General features: G+C 38.4%; 1 protein-coding gene across 2 annotated transcripts in view; it reads left to right on the forward strand.

Moving 5' to 3' along the window:
- Positions 1–24,487, forward strand: part of DNAH5 (dynein axonemal heavy chain 5) — a 261,833-nt gene that overhangs the window by 157,960 nt on the left and 79,386 nt on the right. For both annotated transcript variants that reach the window (XM_073891083.1, XM_073891084.1), the window contains exons 48-55: positions 6,582–6,704; positions 6,893–7,106; positions 8,393–8,616; positions 10,390–10,588; positions 12,965–13,137; positions 17,630–17,760; positions 21,818–21,971; positions 23,051–23,318. In XM_073891083.1, the coding sequence (XP_073747184.1) occupies positions 6,582–6,704; positions 6,893–7,106; positions 8,393–8,616; positions 10,390–10,588; positions 12,965–13,137; positions 17,630–17,760; positions 21,818–21,971; positions 23,051–23,318 (1,486 nt within the window). The remainder of the gene's footprint in view (positions 1–6,581; positions 6,705–6,892; positions 7,107–8,392; positions 8,617–10,389; positions 10,589–12,964; positions 13,138–17,629; positions 17,761–21,817; positions 21,972–23,050; positions 23,319–24,487) is intronic.

Consider the following 24,487-nt stretch of genomic DNA (forward strand, 5'->3'; position numbering starts at 1 on the left):
TGAAGGTGACATTGACACTTTACTGTTTCTTTTTCCGCTCAGAAGCATCATAGGATCATGTACTCTGTTTAGTGCCTATTTGGCCTGCTGAGTATCCAAGCTTTCTATTAAGCTAGACTCATTAATTTTAGAAAGCTTTGAATTAGCCAAACTGCTGGAATTAGCTTTCTCACTGTAATTTTCAGCCGTTTATGCTGAAGTGAGTTCTGTTGGAGATGAGCATTTGTCTCACGATCTCCCACTTAACTGGATCCACACAAAACTGAAATTGTAGATGAGAAGACAGGTACTGTGCGTCCCGTCTGTGGTACCAGGATGGCATGTAGCCCAGTCAAGGCCACACGTCTGTTTTTTTTTTAAATTTTTTTATTGTTATGTTAATCACCATATATTACATCATTAGTTTTTGGTGCCACATGTCTGTTTTTTGACAGATGTTTTCACTTGGGGTTCTTTTGTTTTTCCCATGGGGTCACATTCAGATTTTTCATCAGCAGGATGACTGACCCTATGTCCCTCTTTGTCTGGGGATAGTCTAGCTTACTTCCATTGTCTTGAACTAATAATTAATGGCATCTCTGTCACTATCAAAAGTGTGTTGTTTGGGCAAAAATTGTATGGTCATCTTATTGTTTTGGCTAAGGGAATTCAGTTGGTCTTTTAGAGAGAGATCTCAATTTTTTTCCAAAACAAGTGTTATTTTAAGGGTTTTTCCTCCCTATTTTAAAAAATTTTTATTAACACATAATGTGTTATTCGTTTCAGAGGTCAGATCTGTGATTCATCAGTCTTACACAATACACAGCGCTCACCATAGCACATACCCTCCCCAGTGTCCATCACCCAGCCACCCCATCCCTCCCACCCCCTCCACTCCAGCAACCCTCAGTTTGTTTCCTGAGATTAAGAGTCTCTTATGGTTTGTCTCCCTCTCTGGTTTCATCTTGTGTCCCCTCTTCCCCATTTTTGAAAGTAATCTATACATATCTTAAAAAATGTAAACAATACAGAAAGATAAGAAGAAAGTTTCTTTACAGAATTTCTGAAAAGATTTATCTTTTCTAAAAATAATCTTAAAGTGTTTTGAATATAACCATCTTACAAATGGTTGCATAGCAATAGGTTTTGTTTTTAAAAAAAATGAGAATCATAGAGCTTTGAAAGAAATTCCACATTTTTTTCTTAGACTCAGAGCCACTTTTCCAAATGAAATCTTATGCAGACTAAGCTATAAAACAGGTAACCATAGATTTGCTTTGGTGGAATTGGGCTGGGCTCCTGAAATCCTTCCCAGCTTTATCCTTGCTTCCTTCAGGGGCCCCTATGATTGCATAGAATTCTTCTGACTCCTCAGAGCATAGTTTGAAGACTAGTTTCCAGAGGAGAATCATAGGCGATTATACATGAACGTATTTTTCCATGGTAAAGCTCTCTAAAAATGTCAGGTTTTACTGTTACTATTAATGCAGTCAGGTGGAGGGAGATCAAGTCCTTATTTGTGTTCACACAGTTAGTTGGTACCAGAACCTGGTGAAAAACCAGGTCCCCATATGTTTTGCTGTTCACCCATATGCCTCCTTCCAATGACTTTTCTTTATCCACATTAATATTCAAATGACTGATTTATCACTTAGTGCAATTGTTTTATTTTTAGCTTCTACTTATGTGTTATTGTATTTTCATGTTGTTTTACTTTTAAACATGCTGTTGAGCATTTTAAACTTTACTAACGTAAGACTGTTTTTATTTGGTTTTAGTAACTTATAATACAAGGGGAAGATCTTACTTAGGCAGTAGGTGTCTTAATAAAGAACATAAGCTTCCATTTTTATCTTTAAGCTAAATAGCTGATACATAGAAGCCTAAAATTCAGCATATTTTATTTTTTAATTAATTATTTTAAAGAGCAGAAGGAAACTTTTATTATTCTGAGTTCTAAGGTATTGTAAACATGAAATAAAAACAGGATACTATAAAAAAATCAACATTTAGAAAACCAAAGAGAAGTTATACAAATATCCTATATTTTCTTATAATACCTTTCTAGTTTACTTTTTACATTTGATCTCAGAATATTTCAGTTTAATTAGGTGTAATATGTATGAAAATGATTTAAATGCTGATCTATAGAGATAGGTATAGTAATAATAAAATATCTTTCATTTTTATAATGCATTAAGCTCATCAAGTGCTTTCACATATATCATTTATGGATAATACTCTCTTGTATAGATACACACATACATATATATGTATTTGTGATTTAAATATCTTTATATACACTCCCACTTGTGACCATGCAGGTTACGCAGATCTGTGATATGTCTTATTCACAGAGACAGTGGTGTGAATGGTAAACCCAAAAACTGGGCAGTGCACAACCTCCTCAACTGCACATGGCCCTGTCAATATCCCTTCCAATGCAGTGTTCCTCCCTCTGTGTGGTTGGGGAAACAGACGTATACACAATCAAGTATAACAGATGTGATAAATGCTAGTTATGGTGTAATCTAAGTATTGTAGAGCCCAGAGGAGGAAGGGAGTAGTTCCTTTAGGGGATGACAGAAATCAATGTAATGAAAGAGTTGACATTACTTGAAGAAATTCCATATTTATATTATACTAATATTATATTTTTTTAGGAATTATAGAGGCTGAATTTCTACCAAGAAATTAACTCAGAAAACTTGTTATCTCTAGTTTTAGGGCTCCCAGCTTAGAATGGACAAGGGCAGCTTTCCTTACCTCCATTCCCGAGTCTGTCTGGATTTCTAACCTCCTAGTTTTTATTTCTTAAAATGCCACTGTCACGGCTTGGGTTAACCTTGATATGCCATGTGAGTGTGAGATAGGCAGACAAGAAAATCAGAATCTTTTCTAGGTTCCATACATTGTTTAAGATGATGTCATGTGGACTACCGTTTTCTGATTTCAGAGTAAAGTTTTTGTTTATTCTTAGAGAACAGCATAAACCGCCCTTAGTTCAGGTCCTTGCTAGAGATCTCAATTTTATTAATCAATAGCTGAGTTGAGAGAAACAACATTTATGGATGATCATTCATCTGAATCAATATTTGACAAATTGTGTTTGGCTGGCGCTAATCCTCAGAGATTTTTTGGCTCAGAAATGGCTACTCTAGGAATATGTAAATAAGGATTCTCATAATGCACATTAGTCTGTGAGCTGAGCATCACTTTATGGTGTGTGTTTTATTGCTAACTGAATATGAATGAATGAAGACTACGAGGGACCAGAACAAAGAGACTGAGGAGTGTTTAGGGGTGAGACTGGATGTGTAAGTGGGGACATTATGGAGTTCTTTATAAGTCATTCCTGGGGAACCGGTGGAGTTGTGTGGGGTTCCACTGTCCTTCAGAAGGTTCATTCTGGCTGCAGAGGGGAGGAAAAGATGGAAGAGATACGAGTGTCCTCAGAGAGACCCAGGAGGAGAGGGAGGTTGGGCTGGACCAGGTAACAAAAGGCAGCATGGAAGCAGCATGAGGATGGGTTCAGGTTGTGATCAGGAAGCACAACTGTTGTTGGCTGGATACGTGTGGTTGGAAGAGAGGGACAGAAGAGAGAGAAGAGAGTTACAGATGACCCCCAGGTTTCTTTTCCTCATTTACTATGTATCAAATATACGTTTTTAAAGATTTATTTATTTCAGAGAGGGAGAGAGAAAGAGAGAGTGCAAGAGGAAGAGAATCCTCAAGCAGACTCCACACTGAGCACGGAGACGGCCTCGGGGCTTGATGTCATGACCCTGCGATCATGACCTGAACCGAAACCAGTAGTTGGATGCTTACCCGACTGAGCCACCCAGGCGTCCCTGTATGAATTATTTATAAATAAGTGCAGTGTGCCAGACACCTTTCTAGGCACTGAGGATGCAGTGATGAGCAAGATAAACAAGATACCTTCCCTTTTTACATTCTGGTGGGAGAGACAGACAGTACTCAGAGAAAAAAATACACCTATTTTTGTTAACTGGACTGTGGTTATCTCACCCAAAAAAAGTGGATGGTGGTCTCCCCTAGATGAAGGAGATCAGAGAGAGTGTGGGTGGCAGAACACTACAAAGATTATCAGTAGTTCTTCAGACTGATTTTTTTCTGCGGGGGAGACAAAATTCTGGATAAAATTACAAATCACACAAAATAGATAGTGTATGTGATTTTTTAAGAAGTTTCCAGGACTTACTGGAGGAGGCAGCATTGAAGGGGGGGCAGTTTAAGCGGTTGTGGCATTAATTCCTATTAAGTCCCAGGACAAATAACAGTCCTCAGGCATGTCACTCTTCAGGGAGGAGATACATTCAATGACAATATTGAAATTATGAGAGAAAGGATATATTGATGTTAGATGGGTAAGTGTTCGGATGGGGCGATTGGGTCATTGGTGCCATTCCTTGAAATGAGCAGCCAGCAGGGAGTGCAGACTTTGGGGTAAGAAGCATTTATGTTTGGATATGTTGATTTTGTGATGCTATGGATCATCCATGTGGGGAAGTCCAGCTGGAGAGACCAGTCACATATATGGTTTTCCCAAACAATTCCCAATAGATAAATGATGGACTAGAACCTGTAGTTATTATATTTCAGGCCTTTAGAAGGTGTCCCCGGACTTCAGATTATGCATTATATAATGACTTAATGGGTAGCAATTCTAAAAACAGAAAGGTCTCATCTCCAGGGTCACAAGCTATTTCATTTTACTCCCTCCCTTGTTTTTGTTTTTGTCAGCTTAGCTCTTTTATGACATATATAGCTTACTAGTAATTTCCCTCTTATTTCAAAAAAAAAAAAAAAAAGAATAGGGTCACAATGAAGGGGAAGCAAGTGCAGGTATGGGGCTATTACTTCATATTATCCCACCTATGGCCTTTTAGCTCTTAGATGGCCCCCAGGACATAAAATCTTCATGGGCTGTGAGTTCTCATTAATAGACAAGGGAATGTATGGAAGGCTCTAGCTTGCCATAGGGAGGTGTCAGGAGATTATTAATTGCCTTATGCATTTAAATTCATTGAAAAGCAGAGCTAAATTTAGCCTACTACATTACTTTAAACAGTTTGCTTTTATATCAGGGGAATAGGAAATTCTTTTTGCCATTGAACTGTTGTGCTGAGAGATTTATTTTGTAATTGAGTTGTGATATATTTATGTATCTTTATATTTGGAAATGGGGAAAAAATTTCATATCTCTTGCCATTATTCATTAAAATGGTGATGGAAAATTGTAACTTGAAATTACCAACTGCAAAGATTTCTAAGGACAAATATATAGATTTTTGCTTATATGTGGCCTTATTTTGTGGTTGTATCTTGGATTACTAAAGTCATTCTTAACTGATTTGCTCTTTATCATGAAATAACTAAGCTTTTTTTTTGGATAGGAGAAGAATGCATTTTATTGCAATAAACCGCCGCTTTCTCCTACATTTATACATCATCTTTAACATGACTTAAAATCATGAATCAGTAGATTACTACAGTGGTAGGAATGGAGTGAGGCCTTTAAGACTGAGTTTCTAGAGTGTGAAAACCATGAAGACTTTTCTGTTTTCTTTGTGGTGCTCGCTCTGGTGACTCAGTTCATGCATTTTGAATGACCGGTTGATTTCCAAGCCACATGGTACTCACATGCAAATGATCATATGGTGATCAATAGTCTGGACCCCCCCACCCCCCGCATCTTCCTCTTACCTCTTCCAATGCTCCTTCCATCAGTTTTTCTTTAAATTGAGGAATAGTTGACCTATAATGTTACATTAGTTTAATCAGTTGTAAAGTTCTTTTTCATATTGCTAGGGAAGTTTTTGTTTCTGTTTTTTAATAGAGCACAGTGCAGTCTTCTTTACCACCTAAACTCAGAATGGAGAGATGAGAAAGACACATGTGGGCGTAGTTTGCAATTTTGTCTCCGGGGCTGAGAGGTGATTCACTGTGATTCCATCAGCCCTAAAGCACTGGATCTGGATTGTGTTTGGCTACAGAAGCCCATTGGCAGCCTTCTCAATGGAAAGCGAGCAGTCTTCCAGTTGTGGCAGGCTGTGTGGCTCTGAGTACAGACCTAAGAAACTTCTTGGGCAGTACAGGAAAACTTGTGGAAGGGCTAAATTATTCTTTGAATAATGGGGCTGGGGGATAGAGTATCATCAATGTAGGAACAATAAGATAAAAATCTGTAGAAATGGACCAAGGAGTCCTATCCCACTCAAAATGTACAGTAATTAGAATTCCATTTACTCCTAAATTGAAGCAGATTTTCAAGGGGAAAGAGGAAGATGGGGGGGGGGCCCAGACTATTGATCACCATATGATCATTTGCCTGTGAGTACCATGCGGCTTGGAAATCAACCGGTCATTCAAAATGCATGAACTGAGTGACCTTTTCAAAGGTTAACATTATGGCAAGATAATTTAGGTACTTCATGCTCTGGTTTCCAGAACTAAAAAGAGTTTTGGGGTTGTTTGTGAGTAATTCCCATCAATTCCAATGTTCCTAGATTTTAAAAATAGTTTACCGTGTCTTAGAGGATATTTTCACAAATCTTTCTGTTTGCTTTCTTGTTTCACAGAGGACAATAGAGAGCTATGTGGATAAGCGTATAGGTACAACATATGGTCCTCCTGCAGGAAAGAAGATGACTGTTTTTATTGATGATGTGAATATGCCAATAATCAATGAGTGGGGAGATCAGGTATATTGATCCTATCACATGCTTCATTTCAATTCAACATTGATTTACTCTTTGAGGAGTAAATATTTTCCCACTTTTTTCAATATGCAGTTCCTCAGTTCCAATAAAGTCCATTATTTGGAAACACTCGAGTTAGTTTCTGGGATGTAAAGGAGTGACATTTTAATTATGAAAGTTGTCTTTCTTAGGTTACTAATGAGATAGTACGACAGCTGATGGAACAGAATGGATTTTATAACCTAGAGAAGCCTGGGGAGTTTACCAGCATTGTGGATATCCAGTTTTTGGCCGCCATGATCCATCCTGGGGGTGGACGCAATGATATACCGCAAAGACTCAAGAGGCAGTTCTCTATATTTAACTGCACGTTGCCTTCTGATGCTTCCATGGACAAAATCTTTGGTAAAATGGTGACAGTGGGGCATGGGGAGGGAAGAACATCTGCTTGCATTCCTTTGAGAAAATACCCACCCAGAGGTCAACACAGAAGGGGCATTGGGTGGCTCCTGAGTCTTTTACCCTCATCACTCTCCAGCTGTGTTTATATCGGGATTTTGTTTCCATAAGGATTTATTATATCCTGAATTGGGTGCCTAGGCAGATCTTTTCTACCTTTGTTTTTCTTGAAGTAACTGTTGCTAGCTTCTTAGGCAAGGAGGTTAAACATTAAATGAACAAGGAGATGATGAGATTGTTTCCTCACAGATATACCTATACGAGGTCAGAATTGATAGAATACCATGCCAAAAGTTTATGTAACTGGTACTTTAACCAAGCCCCATGATGATTTTGGCCAAAGAAATAATTTTGCCTATAGCAGAGATTAGCCAGTGTCTGATCTTCAGAGTAATTTGTAAGATTGAAATAAGTTATTGATTGATTAAATAGGTAGTATTTCAGAAACAATATCATTGAAGAAACACTAGCCCGGTAGATAACTATGATGGTTTGAGTAATGAAAAGAGTTTATAGTTGATTTTGTAGTTACTCTTTGCGGAAAAAGAGTGTAAAGTTATGTACGCATTGTATTAGGTACCAATTTACCACTTCTGAAGCTGCTACTGAGAGAAAACTTGTTAGGATTACCCTAATTAATTTCTGGCAGACTAAAATGTCATCTCAGCACCCTGGGCTAGTGGAGTATGGCAGTATCTGCCTTCGATTGTGGCAGTGGACAGAAGTTTGGAAGCCAAATGATATGTGAATGATCTGAACCTGGGAAAAGTACAATGATCCAGAAAAAAATGACTGTTATCAATTTTAATTATTCTTTTTGCCCAGAAAGTTTTACATATAAAGTAAATTAAAATACTTTATAATGCATGGAAGGCAACAACAGAATGGAGAAATCTTAAGGGTTCATGAAACCTCCCTTTTTCTTATGTCTTTGTAAGGCAACTGTATGTATTTAACATCACTCACTTGGTAATATTGAATTTTTCAGCTAGAGCTTTCAGGAGTATTTCTTAATCAACCTTTCAGTATTTAAATGCTAACTGACTTGAACCTGTATCTATTTTTTAGATTTAAAAAAATAAGAGAACATTAATATAAATTTCTTTGGTATGTGGCCATCTATTAAAATGTGTATAATATTTGTGCTAACTCTACATTATAATGGTCTTCATTTTAATTTCACTGACTTGAACCATCACTGAAAATGTGATGACTTTTTTTTCCTCTTTCAGGTGTTATTGGGAGAGGCTACTACTGTGCTCAGAGGGGTTTCTCAGAAGACGTGAGAGATTCAGTGATGAAATTGGTACCCCTGACACGCCAACTGTGGCAGATGACCAAGATTAAAATGCTCCCTACACCTGCAAAATTCCATTACATATTTAACCTTCGAGATCTTTCCAGGATCTGGCAGGGCATGCTGAATACCACCTCAGAGGTTATCAGGGAACCGGATGTAAGTAATACATAGGAGGGAAACAGATGACATTGTTATTTATCCTATGGGCTAAATATTACTCGTAATGTAGTTTTTAGTGGAATGATGAAATATTTTGGAAAGTTTCAGCATGGATATTTTTTTTTTTTTTGCTACTTTTCAACTAATATAAATAAGGGAGAAGTATGTGAGAAAATTTCTTTTTAAAAATTCCAATTAAATTTATGTTTAAGGAAATAGTATACACAATTATTTTCTAATGCATGGAATAAAGGAAACAATGGATCTTATTTTCCCATTATAAGATATTTTCCTTATACTAAATAATGGAAAGAATCACTCTTGATTTTGTTATGTAGTAGTCTTCATATTTTAAACTTGACATTTTAACTTTAAAAAAGTAATTATCTTTATAAACATTCAAAGTTGAAGAGACCATTTTGTTGTTAATATCCTCAATCTTTCCTTTCTAAGTAACTAGATGTGCTAAAAGAATTTCGTTTATTGGTATAATTGAGAAGAGGCAGAAAAGTAGAAAGTTCATTTGGCTGAAAAATGAGCATTTTTACACACACTTGAATATAAAAGTTCCTAGCATTAAAAGAATTCCCTTCAAACTAGAAACCTTATGGAAAAATCCAGTATGTTTTTTTCCCCCAAAGTATGGCCCGGTGTGCTCAGGCTTAGGTAACCTTGGCTTCTCTTGTAGTTTTATGGAACTGAGGAGGTAGTTAAACAAGTGGGTTTTAGGGCCTTGTCCACATAAACACACAGGGACAGATGAGATATATCCACCAAACTGTCACTAGACATATCAAGTAGTGACTATAGAAAACCCCAACTTTGCCCCAGATAACTCACAAAGTAGGTAATGACGCTGGCTGACTCCAAGACATTTCGGGGAAAACTCACTGTCCTTGTTACAGAGAACAGAGAGTCATTTTAGCAGCAGGGAACATTTTATCTTGATCTTTTTCCCCCTCAGATTTATTGACAAATTAATGGTAATGCAGAATGCATGTCCCCAATATTATTTTTTTGAGTAGCCATTTTTTGATGCTTACTTTAAATAGTCTCCATAAATAGTTCCAGCAATCATTGAATATATATTACTAAGTTCCTTTTATATTTTGGTAACCAAATAGCATTTTATCATTAGTAATCGAATGGCTTAAAAACCTCCTAACCAGCAAAATTCTAGCAAGTTAAGAAATTTCCATCAGTCTTTCAAATCAAATGAGCTTGCTATACAAACAGGTGTACAGAGCAGTTAATTTCCTCAACTTCCAGTTAACTTTGCACCTTGGATTATGTAGACTAGGTAGATTGCTTTGTTCAGATAATCCAGATTTTTGCCACAAATTTCCTTCGCATTGTGTTAAGTAAATATACCTTTGTAATATCTCCATTGTATACATGAGAACTGTTTATATACTACATTTTATATTATGCTCTGGCCACATGAATGTAGGTATCTTATCCAAATAGACTAGTTTATCACAGACTTAGGACTTTTACATAAAATATTACCTTGTTGGTTAATCAGAGTGGTTATAGTAATTTGTCTAGGGATATTTTCATTTTAATTTAAAGACTGAAAATGAATAGACTTTCTCTATTTGATATACTTGAATGAGACCGATTTGAAATGAAGTTAAGTATGTTTTAACCTCAAGTTTTTAAAATGTAGCATCTTGGATCAGGAAGGATGGTGCTCTGTAATTCTGTCAACTTGATTCCCACCTGTGGCAAATAGAAACGAATAACACATTTTAATTATGCTTTCGACAGGAACTGTTACGGCTGTGGAAGCATGAGTGTAAACGTGTTATAGCTGATCGTTTCACAGTGTCCAGTGATGTGACCTGGTTTGATAAGGCTTTAGTAGGTTTGGTGGAGGAGGAGTTTGGTGAAGAGAAAAAACTCTTGGTGGATTGTGGAACTGATACTTATTTTGTGGACTTCTTGAGGGACGCACCTGAAGCTACAGGTAAACTATTGAGCGGAATTTGAAATTCCCCAAAGGGGTACCTGAAGACAGAATGTTCAGTTGAGGGATGTTGGATTTCTGTCTAGTAAGCTTCACCGAAACAAGCCAGAGGCATCGTAGCTGCTCAGTAAATACAGACCGAGTGGACACTCATGGAGTTCAGAGATGAACTGTTTTTATGCATATTAGTCCTGCAGATTAAGGTAGATTTGGGGGGCAAGACAGGGTGGAAGGAAGTGCCCAGGACTTAGAGCTGTCACACAGCGGTAGGTTTGAGGAAGGGATCTACCACATAGTAACTGTGCGAGTCCCTGAACTTTCTTGAACCTCATTCTCCTCATTTATGAAAATGGAAATATTAATATAAGTACCATGGGGAGTAAATGAAATGTTATCTGTAGAGTGGCTTGGCAGTCTGCCCAAGTGAAAGGTAGCAAAAATAATGATAATTATTATTCAGGTCATCCTGACTGTTGAAAATAGATAAACCTCAGATATCTGAGAAGACCATTGACTATAACTGGAAAGAGATGGGTGCTGTGGATATAAGCTTTCGTGGTTATGGTTCTATGAAAAATGGAGATGTATATTAACTTTTCTTCTTATGAAAAGAAATAGTGCTCCAGTTACTTCTTTCCCTCAGAAATAACTGAGCTTAAGTAGAATATTTTCTTTCATTTAATTACCTCTTTTAATACGGAGGGTAAATTTTAAATTAATTTCCATATTTAAAAAGGCATATTTAAATTCATGCTCTTTATATCTTCTAAATGGTTGAAAATGTCCAGGCAGTGCCTTTCTAGATTTGATAAGGATGTATTTGATCTATCAAAAGTTTCCGAGCGCCAGTTACAAAAGGAGGTTTACTGCTGGCTATGCGGTTGGAGGGATCCTTCCACAGAAAGAAGCTGACACATTTTATTTTAAATAAAATGTGTCACATACAAAAATCCTGTAAGTGTCAGAGCATTTAAAATTAGAATTTATGTATCCCATTTTCTCTAATTCAGAAGGATAAATAATTAGAATTTATGTATTTTACCTCTTTTAATTCAGAAGGCTAAATTATTAGATGATGGTTTTTGAGGAGCAAAGCACAACTGCATTTTTGTGGGGTGGTTGCATTGAAGGAAACAGCTAACGTTTTTTGACTTCAAAGCACTTTGTTTCTCAAAGCTTGAGTTGAACATTTATGAAACACTGAAGTGACTATTGAAATTCATCTAGTGAGAGCTTTGCAAATAAGCCAATCTTCATGATTATGTTAAATCAGTTTTCTTGCTTTGTCATAAAAAGGTTACTATGCTATTATATTAGGACAGGGTCAATTGAAAATAATTATGTACTGTTAGATTTGGAAGAGCCACTCATTCTTCTAGTACCCAGTGAATTTCTAAGTTGTTATTGGCATATTCAACTCACGTGTCACTTTTTTTCCTGTTACTGATGTTAACTGATGGAGAACTAATATATGCCCAATTTAGCTTTCTTTTGGCATTGTGCTTTGTATTCAAAGATGGAAAAGTGTTACATTGGTATGTTATGTGTTTCTAATTTTTTTAAAAAGTATATTGATTTTAGTACATCTTTTCTCAGTGACATAATTCATTTATTTAGGAAATCATTATTCTACCCTCTACCTCCATTCCCCAAAATTCACTTCTGTCTTCACTACTAACCTGAAATTCCTCATTCATAGGAATTTCCTGAGCAAATGCAGTGACCTTTTCCTTTTTTTCTTATTAAAAAACCTTTTAAGTCTTGACCTCTCTAGCTGATTCTGACATTAAATCCCTACTTTTTCGACCTTCATTTTGACCATTAAGCGAATACCCCTGGAAGGTTCCTTGAAATGCCAATACTCAACTATGGATTTGGATTAAATTCAATATATATGGCAGTATTTGAAATAGGCCCTTTCTAGACAGGAAAGAACTAAGACTGGGTAGGATCACAAGAATTCCAATGCTTTTACTATTGTTTGCTTACTTTTTTTTTCTTTTAAAGATTTATTTATTTACTTAGAGAGAGAGAGTGAGAGAGAGGGGAGTGCCCGCGAGTGGGGGGAGAGGCAGAGGGAGAGAGAGAATCTCAAGCAGCCTCCCCACTGAGCGTGGAGCCCATGGGGGCTCCATCCTAGGACCCTGAGATCATGACCTGAGCCAAAATCAAGAGTCAAACACTCAACCAATGGAGCCACCCAGGCGCCCCTGCTTTCTTTTCTTTTCTTTTCTAAAAATATATAATGTGGCATTTGGATGAAAATCGGTATTATTGAGTGTGAAATTGTCCAGCTACGAGTGTATTAATTTAGGTTGAAGAAACTAGTACAGCCCAGTGATATGAAGAAAACAAGTTCTTTTTCCCTAATCCCAGGTGAAACACCCGAGGAGGCTGATGCTGAAATGCCCAAAATTTATGAGCCAATTGAATCTTTCGATCACCTAAAGGAGCGCTTGAATATGTTCCTGCAGCTGTATAACGAGAGCATCCGCGGCACCGGCATGGATTTGGTGTTCTTCGAGGACTCCATGGTTCACTTAGTCAAGGTCAGTGGCCATACCCTGTGACAGCTCCCCAGAGTGGTGGGCGCTTGGCTTCACACCAGAATTTTTTCCCTCCTCTTTCGTTTTCATCTCCTGGAAGAATTTTCAGTTTGAAAATAAACTCAATTCCATATTCCAATTTAATTTCTAAACTGAATACAACATGTCACACCTATAGGCTGAAAATCAGCCGGAATCTCAGAGCATGGATACTTCAAATGGGTGATATAATTTTATTCAGTGTTGCTATATGGCTTCCAGCTCAGTGTTTTCACCACGTAGAATGAATGCGGTTGACGTCTGAGTTCAAAGCACAGGCAAAAAGTCTGCTTATTTTTTTGCATTATGCAAAAGAGAGCAGTAAAAAATACTGCATAAACTTTGAAGACACTACGCTCAGTGAAAGAAGCCAGTCACAAAAGGATAAATACTGTTATGATTCCACTTATTGGAGGTACTTAGTATAGTCGAAATCATGGAGACAGCAAGTAGAATAGTGATTGCCAGGGGCTCGGGGGTAGGGAGAAGGGGGAGTGATTAATGGTGCAGAGTTTCATTTTTGCAAGATGAAAAGAGTTTTGGAGATAGTGGTTGGTCGCACAAAAATATAAATGTACTTAATGCCATTGAACTATGTGCTTAATAGATAAGACGGTAAATTTTATGTTATATATATTTCACCACAGTTAGAAAAGATAATTAAAAAAGAATGCATAAACAATTGATTTTGAGCGGGATGAAAATTCTCTTAGAATGAAATCCACCAGGAAAGTACATTTTCTTTTCTACTTTGTCACAGGAGTCATTCCAGTATCTGTTCATAGGAGGGTTGACTCTCAAAGGTTGGAGGTAAAATATATTATTTATTTGATAACTTATGTGATCTAATTTCTCTGTGGTGGAAGATAAGGCCATTTTAAATCTGTCGTTGATATTCTCACTCTGTTGATGTCAGTTACTTTTTCAGACTACATCCTTTTAGTTAGAAAGGCGACAGCTCGAGGCTGTATTCCATTACTTAGGTTGAACCATAAGGAAAAATCTCATAATCAGAAATTGTCACCTCTGATAATTACTGAATCTAGAGTTCATCTAGTTGACCCTCCCTCTGAAAGTAGAAGAGAGTGGGGAAGGCTGGAGTATGTCAGGGAGGGGGATGGCCATTTTAGGTTGAGTCTCCCCCCACATGAGGGCATATAGCTTGGACATTCTGAATTCTCAGAGTCTGAGACGTCTGTACTGAATTGTGAGCAAAAACGTTCCTCCAAATATAATGATAGCAATTCTGTCATACTTAATGATTAAAAAAAAGAAGAATGAAAGAAAATAAATAATACCAAAGGCAACTTTATAACTAATGTCTTTTGGAGACAAAATCTGATATGCCTAGGATTTCCTAATGGCTCAGATTGAAGATGAGACTATTTATGTTAGTCTTATGTTTGAGCTAGTTCTCTAGAACTCTCTCATTTCTATGTTTCATGCACAGACGATGAACGATGACCATTTCTTCACAATGTGGGGACTTGACATTGAGACTTAGCATAGGGTCTTTGACTGTTTTCCCTCAATTCCCCTCTCAGCCTCTTGTGTCTGCTCTGGAATTGGCTGGAGAATTTGTGACTGGAGTTTTTGAGCTAAGATATAAGATATAAGCTAGGATAAAAGATATCCTAGGAAGACCCTCTCTTCTACTCTCCTGTTTCCTGGGGACAGTACATCCAAACTGTTGTGTGGATGTGAACCTTGAAATGTGTGACTTAGTCATAAGATGTGATAAAAGTCAAGAGACAGAATTAAGATGAAATTAAGATGAAACCTGCAGCAAAACAAGTTGTGACATGAGACCAGACATATTTCTTGATTCCCTTCTTCATTAAGGTAAAGATTTTCTTTCAAAGCACAGAGAGTATCTCTGTGATAGTTCTTTTGCCTCTTTGGTAAAGATTCAGACCATGGTGTGTGTGATTTCTCACGGTCTAACCCCTGCGTAACACTCTAGTCTATGGCTCGTGCTCTGCTTAGCAGGTAATCCAGAAAAATCAGCCACCCATGATGAAACATACCCTGCTTCCAGAGCACTTCACCCCTATGCCTTCCCAGCAAATGTTGCCTCATGTGGAATTTATTAATGTGTGTGTTTGTTTTCCCTTCTGGGCAATAAGCTCTGTGAGCATGGGCATCCAATTTATTTACCTCAGTATTCACAGGATGGAGAATAGGCACACTTGAGATACTTGATAAATAGGTTTGGAATTTAACCCAGGACCCAGTGTGGTCCAAAATCACCCTTTGCTGCCTCATCTCCTGATATTTCTGTACCTAGTACTGAAGTTACCCCTCTATAGGGATACCTCCGGCCTTTTGTTGACTCTGAGACTTCCTGCATCTCATTTCCTCTTCTTAAAATAAATGTAGCTCAGCTCCTGACTGGCATGCCCCGTTCTTTGTATGAGGGACTTCTAGTTATCTTTCCAGATCCAGATCACACTCCAGCTCTACAACTAAGACTTGCCTCTACCCAGCAGCACTGTTTCCTTCACTACCATTCTTACCTGTTTCAGCATTTGCCATGGAATGTGCATCCCCACATTTCTGTTAATAGGTCTCTCTCCTCTGCTAGCATGTGAGCACCTGTGGCGCAGGATGGGCATTGTTAATTTTTAAGATATTTGCTAAAGGGATTGAAAAATGAATATTTCTATCTCACAATCTGTGTAGAGTAAGACGAAAGAGTCCCATTTAAAGGTATTACTTGATTGTGTTTTTTCATTTAATTTCTTATTTGTAATTAGACTATGAGTTTTTGAGTCTCTTTTAAACCCTTCTGCTTGCTTGTTCATGTCTGTGTTCATTTGTTGTATATGGTTTGTTTACCATATGCTAGAAACTAGGAATGGAAAATTTTAATATAAGACCTAGGCCTAGTTTCAGGAAAAGATGTTGGTGAAGGTTCCCAATACCTAATTAATTAACAACAGTTATTTAAACCCTTAATATATTCACCAGCACCAATGAAAGGAAGTGGTTATGACAAAAACTGTATGTTTTGAAAAATGTTAACCAAGGAAAGACACAGAAGATTCTAGTGTGGTTTTCGGTAGCTCCTTACCTGCCATATCTGTGCCTCTTGAAGGAATGTCAGGGAAATAATATGAATACACATTGGCAGATCATTCTTGCCAGTACCGTTCCTTCCCTGACTACAACAACTTTGGAGAGAATCGTGGGCAGGGTGAGTAGGAGCCTGGAAAGATGGGTGTGTCCCTCACCTATTCCGAGGGCTCTCAGATCCACAGCAGGGACAAGAAAATGGTCTTCATTTCCCAGGCTCACACTAAATTGGGGAAGGGGGGGTAATAATCTAAAAGCCAAGAGTAGTCCCAACACTTTATTATACCTCGATAAGAAGAAAACAAGAGTAGTCCCAACAGCGGTAAGTATTGCCTCTGCCAGACGAGGTAATCCTGAGAAAGGATGTTTAGCAATACACTGGCAGGATACAGAAGCCAGGTCACCCCAGGAGGCTTCCATCAGCTGCAGAGAAGAGACCCTTCTCAGCCCTGTCTCACTCTTTTTTATTATTCTATAGAATATTATTCTATATTATATTATATTCTATATTATATATATTCTAATAACTATAAAGTTATTATTCTATAGAAAAGTGGGTATCACTGTAATTCCCCAGGCTCAAACTGTCATTAGGAGGAAAAGAGAAATAGTTACCATACTCCATGGAGTATGGAGAAGAAAGCATCAAGGAGAATCCTACACTGAATCCCCTCTAGGTGGGTGTTGGAAGCCGGGTGGTAGAAGCAGTTCATCAACAATAAAGCTAAAGAAACATGGACTTCTACCACAAGGGGACTTGAATTAGTCTGGGACTACTGACTGGCCCACCCATATTTACTTCTTGGTTGATTCCTTAGGTCTCACTGATTGTGCCAAATAATAGGAGGGTGTTTATGTTTGTTTTCTTCCTTTTCCTCTTCCTCTTCCTCCTCCAGTTCTTCTTTTTAAAAATTCCATCATCTGTACCACATTTTGGGAATTTCCTTCCCTTCAATTTGAACTCTCATTTTTCAAATGTAGAGGATATTCTAATCAACTGTGTGTTCTGTATTCCAAGGATACACATTGTCTTGAAATTTTAGTCTCTTTCCTGTCCCACTGCATTAGGTTGGGAGGCTACAAGGAAACCTCCATGTCCCCTTTATTTCTCTCCTTTAAAACCCAGAGCAGGCCATAGGGGTGGTCCGGGTTGACATTTCGATACTGGTCTCTTCTAGTTTCCCAAAGGCACCCCCAACACACACCCTCTTCAAACATCATTCTCTTTCAGAAATACCCTCCTTCGTCCTGCCAGTGTATCTCTCCATGCTGATCCTGAGACACTTATGTCTTCCCAAATGCTTACAGTGCACGCACAGGAAAAAAATGGAGTATTTTCACATTGGACAATGTTATATGCCTTTTCTCTTCCACATTCTAGATCTCACGTGTCATTGGCATGCCCCGGGGAAATGCCCTCCTGGTCGGAGTCGGGGGATCAGGAAAACAGAGCCTGACAAGGTTGGCTTCGTTCATTGCTGGCTATTCTTCCTTCCAGATCATTCTGACAAGGTAACACGCTTTCACTTTAATTAACCTGAAATGGATTTTGATAGCAGGTTTTCAGAGGCCACTTGAACTTAATGCATTTTTCTTACACATAAGGAATCAATCATTTTCCTTCCTAAATGTTGACTTATCATCGTCCCCTTTCAACCTTTATTATAGATCAGGAAATTTTCACATTAATAATTTGCTTTTGAAGTATTTCAGCCTCTTATTATAGGGAAGAGCTGCCTCCCTGTTTTTATGTTATGCATGCCATGAATATTCTATGTATTCCTCTTGGTTGTATTTCAGAAGAAATGTATCCCTACTACATGTTAGTTCAGATTTCAAGAATGTTAATAAACTAGTAAAGTAGATGAAAACTTTATATTGATTCACTCATACATTTAGAAATATTTATTGAACACTGGCTATGCGTCAGGCACTGGCTAGGTGCTGGGGAGTTCGTGGTGAGCAAGGTGAACCTGCCTTGTGTCATCACAGAGCTTCTAATAGTCAAGGGGGTCAGACAGCGGCGCAATTCATTCAGGAAGGTGTCATACTTAGGTGCTGTCTGCTGGAAGAAAATAAATGAAGACCAACCAGCTCCTGTTGTAACATGAGGGAGGGACTCCTAACCTAGTTTGGGGGATGGTCAGAAAAGGCTTCCTGGAGGAAAAGATGTTTAAACTGAGACCTGAGTACAATTAGGAATTATCTCAGAAAAGAGGTGAGGTGAAGAGTGTCCCAGGCAAAAGTGTCAGCACCCGTGAAGTCACACTGAGGCCTGGAAGAAGTTCAGTATGGCGGGCTGTGCGGCGCGAGATAGCAAGTGGGAAAGGAATAGAAATGGAGGCCTTTGAAGGTATGATAAGGAATTTGGACTTTATCCCAAAGCAACAGGAGACTATTAATGAATTACTGCTAGGGACGGCCTGTGGGTTTGTATGTACAGAAAACAATGGAAATAGTTATAAGGCTGTCTCGGATCTAGGCAAGAGATGATGGGTCAGGATTGGGAGCAGTGAGAATGGATAAAAAAGGACAGACTCAGGATCACTGGAAAGTTGAACTTTTGGACTTGGTCCATCCTAGTTCTGGCTCGGGAAGCTGGCCAACTGAAGCATACACTCATCAAGGTAGGGAACCCCGGGAGGGTCGTCCTTGGTCATATATGTGTAGTGAGGGTGGAACTAGGAAGTGAAGAGTCAGCATGGAGAGATACGCAGGGGTGATTCAGAGGGGCTGAACAGAACTTCAGGATTAACCACGATGAGAGGCAAGAGGCCAATTTGGAAACTTTAGTTGGGCTGAGAATTATTAGAGGTTAACTTGTAGGTGTGGGAGCAGGAAGTCTTGCCTGTTGGCCATGCTCTAGAGCTTTGGCTTGGCCCAGTCGGGCAAAGCATCCCTCCTTCTCTTCCTGATGGAGGCCCATAGATACCTGCTAGGACAGCGATTGAAAATTATTAACTCTGGGTTTAAGATCCGGGTATTCAAGTTGTTGTCAGACTTTTCATTTGGTCCGAATTATAGACTTTTGCTTGGAGAATAAATCCAAAAGGTTGCTGTTTGTTTTTCAATTACTAGGGCAGAGAGAAATAATTACCCTGTGTATAATTCTTCTAGTTTGTGGAGAGCAGTAGAGTTAGGTAACAGGTAACCTATACAGGAAAGAGACTGGACTCTGAGATTTTTGTTCCTAATATTTTAATTTTAATTAAGCCTTTTAATTTTCAAAGCACTTTCCTGTGCTTAGGCTAGTTTGGTCTTCAAAGGACCTTTATCAGTTAGCAGGGCATATAATAATATTAGCCTATCTTACAGCTGAGATTCAGAGACTATCACTTGTCTGAAATCCCAGGTCTGCCTGGGAATTGACCACAGTATTTCTGGTTTCTGGTCTGGCTTGACTTTCACTGTACCACACTGCCTCAGGAAAAACGTCTTGCAGCTCCTCTCTCAGTGATCAATTAGTTCCTCCATATGTCATAGTGGGAATGCTCCATTATGATGAAAAGGAGGGCCAAGGCATTTGCCTTCTCACACCTTCAAGAGACCATCTTACTGCCCAAGCCTCTGCAGAGCTACATGGCCAAGAATCAGCAAGCAAGAGCCTCACATTTGGGAAGCACAGCCATGTGTTAGAGGGCTCAGGCCATTATTTGAGGCAGTGGGCCCTTGATCCAGGGGACTGGGCTGAAACTTTTCCCAAGTCAAGAGAAGCTTTCTCTCTCTCTTTCTCTCTCTCTCTCCCCAGTGGGGGACTGAGTCTTTGAAATTCTTTTCTAATCTCTCAGATCGCATTTCTGCAGACATTTTCTTAAAATATTGATGTATCGTGGTGGGATTTCTGGTTCTAGGATTTAGGTTTTAGATGATCAAAAAGCACAGAACATAGAGTTAAATAGTAGCTTTGAAAAAAATCAGAAGGCCATTTGCTCTTGTGCTCTGAACTCTGAGTTTATTTAATGACATAAAATTGAAATGATAATTTAGTAAATCTGAATCTCTAGGATTGGAATATCTTTATTTTTACTTTTGGTGGTAATGGGCTACTCTGTTTTGGGACATCTCTAATATTTCATGACTGCAGGCTGATTTCCACTAACGGATTGCTTTTGACAGTGAAAGAAGATTTAGGGTGGGATATTTCATATTTTCAGCTGTTCCTATTACAGTAGACTGATTGCTCAGAAAACTCTTTTACAGGGGACCCAAAGACGCAATGAAATAATTGTGTTGGGGGATGAAAGGGCACCATTTTTTTTTTAAAGATTTCATTTCATTTTATTTTATTTTACTTTTTAAAAAAATTTTATTTTTAAGTAACCTCTATACCCAATGTGGGGCTCGAACTTACAACCCTGACATCTGGAGTCATATGCACTTCCGACTGAGCCAGCCAGGTGCCCCAAGAAGGCACCATTTGAATCAGGGCGTCTTCCTCAGCCTATATAATTAAACTTGAAATGATTTAATTTCATTTAATTTATGAGGTATCTTCTAAAATACCAATTGCAGGGACGTCTGTGTGGCTCAGTTGGTTAAGCATCTGCCTTCAGCTCAGGTCATGATCCCAGGTCCTGGGATCGAGTCTTGCATCAAGCACGCTGCTCAGTGGGGAGCGTGCTTCTGCCTGTTCTGCCTGCCTCTCTCCCTGCTTGTGCTCATGCTCTGACAAATAAAAAAAAAAAAATCTTTAAAAAAAATACCAGTTACTGATGGGTGCATAATAAACATTCCAATTTGACTTTTTTATTAGCCTCACCACGAAATATTTTCAAAATGAAGCATACCCGTTCAGATGACATTTAGTTGTGGTAAAAATGATATTTTGGTTTCAGGTTGACTTTTCACTCTAGATTTTTATTTTGCATTTAAAAAATTAATTATAATAGTTAATGAAATGTGGAGTTTAAAAACCAGTTTCATATTTGCAGGTAAATATAATGTTACTTGACTTGATGTTAACTAGACTTATTGTAGTGATCATTTTGCAATATATACAAGTATGGAAATATTATGTTGTGTACCTGAAACTAAGATAATGTTATATGTCAGTTATGCCTCAATGGGAAAAATAGCTCTTAACTTTCATGAGTGGTGAAGTACTCAAAATTTTACCAAGATGTGCCTCTATTACTCTCAAAGGAATAGCTATTAGAAAATGAAAGAAATTTTTAAAAAATCAATTTCATCTTTATAAGGAAATATAATGAACCAGTAACATTCACATACAATAAAATCTTTTTTTTTAAAGATTTTATTCATTTATTTGACAGAGAGAGACAGCAAGAGAGGGAACACAAGCAGGGGGAATGGGAGAGGGAGAAGCAGACTCCCTGCTGAGCAGGGAGCCCAATGCGGGGCTCGATCCCATGACCCTGGGATCATGACCTGAGCCGAAGGCAGACGCTTAACGACTGAGACACCCAGGCGCCCTACAATAAAATTCTTACCTGATGAAACAACATCAGTATTTCTTTTGATTAACCAAATGGCATAAAGTATTGTTATAAGGATCTTTCCTTCCCATCAGAACAGTTTAGCTAATGACACAATGACAATATCTCTTTAGATCCTACAACACATCAAATCTGGTGGAAGACTTGAAGATTTTGTATAGAACGGCGGGGCAGCGAGGCAAAGGAATCACTTTTATCTTTACAGACAATGAGATTAAGGATGAGTCATTTTTGGAATATATGAACAATGTTTTATCATCGGGTGAGGTAGGAGCTCATTTATCTTCATGCATTTTGACTCTTCAGATTCCCTCCAAATTTAGAGCTCTTTGCTTCCATTAGAGTTTTTGAGTGAGTGTTGTTATTGGGGATTAGGAAATCAGTAGCAAGAATTGCTTTTTCTATTGGGTTTTAGAGAATAAAACAGCTGATTGGATTTTCGATATGTCTGTTTACCCCTTTAAAGAGCTATGACTTTGCAGTTAATAATAGAATAATTTGTGTATTTAAAATATGGAGTATCTTATCTTGAGGACCTTGGTTAATTTTTTTAAAAAAGGATGTGCAAGAGCTTGTTATTTGTTGTAGTCCCAATAGTTTATTTTTGCTTTTGTTTCCCTTGCCTGAGAAGACGCAACTGGAAAAAATGTTTCTATGGCTGATGTCAGAGAAATTACGGCCTGTGTTTCTTCTAGGAGTTTTATCCATTTTTAGTTTATTTTTGGGTATGGAATAAGATAGTGGTCCATTTTCATTCTTTTGCATGTAGCTGTCCAGTTTTCCCAGCACCATTTATTGAAGAGATGGTCTTTTCCCTATTATATGCTCTCGATTCCTTTGTCATAGATTATTTGAACATGTAAGTGTGGGTTTATTTCTGTGCTTTCTCTTCTGTTCCATTGATCTGTAGGTCTGTTTTTGTGTCAGTACCATACCGTTTTGTTTATTATCGCTTTGTAGTATATCTTGAAATATGGGATTGTGATTTGTCCAGGTTTGTTCTTCTTTTTCAAGATTGCCTTGGTTATTTGGGATCTTTTGTGGTTCCATACACATTTTAGGATTATTTGTTCTAGTTCTGTGAAGAATACTGTTGATATTTTGGTAGGGATTGCATTGAATCTCTACACCACTTTGGGAAGGAAGGATTTTAACAATATTAATTCTTTTAACCTATGAGTGTGGAATATCTTTCCATTTGTTTGTGTCATGAAGACTTTGGTTAATTTTCTAAAGGTGAGTTTAAGAACACAAATGGAGGAAGGATATCATATGTATTGAGCTATGCATTTTGATCTCTTTTCATGTGTCTCTACTGAATTTGAATGTCTGCTCTTCTTTTGAAGTTCTCCAGCCTATTTGCTCGTGATGAACTTGATGAAATTAATAGTGATCTCCTATCTGTCATGAAGAAAGAATACCCCAGGCGTCCTCCTACCAACGAGAACCTGCATGACTACTTCATGAGTCGGGTCCGACAGAACCTTCACATTGTGCTCTGCTTTTCACCTGTTGGGGAGAAATTTCGAAATCGAGCATTGAAGTTCCCTGCCCTTATTTCAGGATGCACTATTGACTGGTTCAGCCGATGGCCTAAGGATGCCTTAGTTGCTGGTTAGTGTGGTGGAAACTTTGGTCACAGTTTTTGGTTAACAGTGTGTGTGTGTGTGTGTGTGTGTGTGTGTGTGTGTGTTTACATTCTGCGCTCTTTGCTGTCTCTGTCCTGGATTGAGCCCAAAGTCACTTTGTCCAATATTTGAGGATTTTTTGCAAGATGGTGTTCTTTTCACCAAAGGTGCAAAAATTATGTAACTAATTTTCCCCAGAGTGTGGTTATCAGACACTCATCTTCAATCTTGTACTCCCTTGGGTTAATTTCTAGTAACCCTAGTCTTTTCAGGGATACTGGAAGGCTTTGTCTCAGTTGGATGCCCAGACGTCTTCCAAGATATCCCAGGAGGGCACTGAGGTTTTAACTACTTTGATAGCATTTGTGTTCAACCTCAGAGTAGTTAAAGCTGAATGTCTCTTGGATATTCTGTTCTTGTGGCTACAGTGCCGGACATCAAAGAAGAAGACCTTACCCAGCAATGCTCTGCTGGCTCCTGTCCCTGGAAAGGGATGTTAGAGTGTTCTGTGGCTTGGGTCCTTGGCTGCTTCCAGTTCTGTCCACGATCATCCGTCCTGCGGAACACGAGTGTCTCTCGCTCTAAATGAAATTGAACATGGACGTGGTAGAGGAGACGTTAGAGGTCATTTAGTTTATGGTTTTTCAGCTTTTGGTGAGAAATTACTTGTGGATATTTAAGATGGTAGGGATGTTTAGGTGTCACCCCTGACCAGACCCTCAGGGAGTGCCTGGGTTCATGGCAGTGGTTTTCAAACTTTTTGTCTGATTATGTTTTAATAATTAAGAGGAGTCCCATTTCTCAGTAAAACCTTGCAGGTAGCCCTAATAGATAAAACAGTGAAAAGTGTAGGTAAGGAAGGGTTCTGGAGCCTGTTCTCTCATCCTACATCTGTGACATGTCCACATCTGGCTCTCCAGTTCCGTGGGACCCACCGTGAGAACAACAGATTAGCCCATCTCCTGACCTTTACAGATGGAGACATTGGGGACAGTGAAACTGAGGGAATTGTCAGAGATGTAAGGAGCCATTAGGATCCGTACTGGGGCCGGAACCCATGTTTATTATGTATAGGTATTTATTCTTATCTACCAGAGACATTCTGTTCTCTACATAGTGCTGTTGACAGTAGTGGTCTTCCAGACTGTGGCTTTT

This window comes from Callorhinus ursinus, unplaced genomic scaffold (genome assembly GCF_003265705.2).
Source record: "Callorhinus ursinus isolate GAN/ISIS: 27379988/994484 unplaced genomic scaffold, GSC_fseal_2.0 scaffold3, whole genome shotgun sequence".
In the NCBI taxonomy this organism is placed as follows: domain Eukaryota; kingdom Metazoa; phylum Chordata; class Mammalia; order Carnivora; family Otariidae; genus Callorhinus; species Callorhinus ursinus.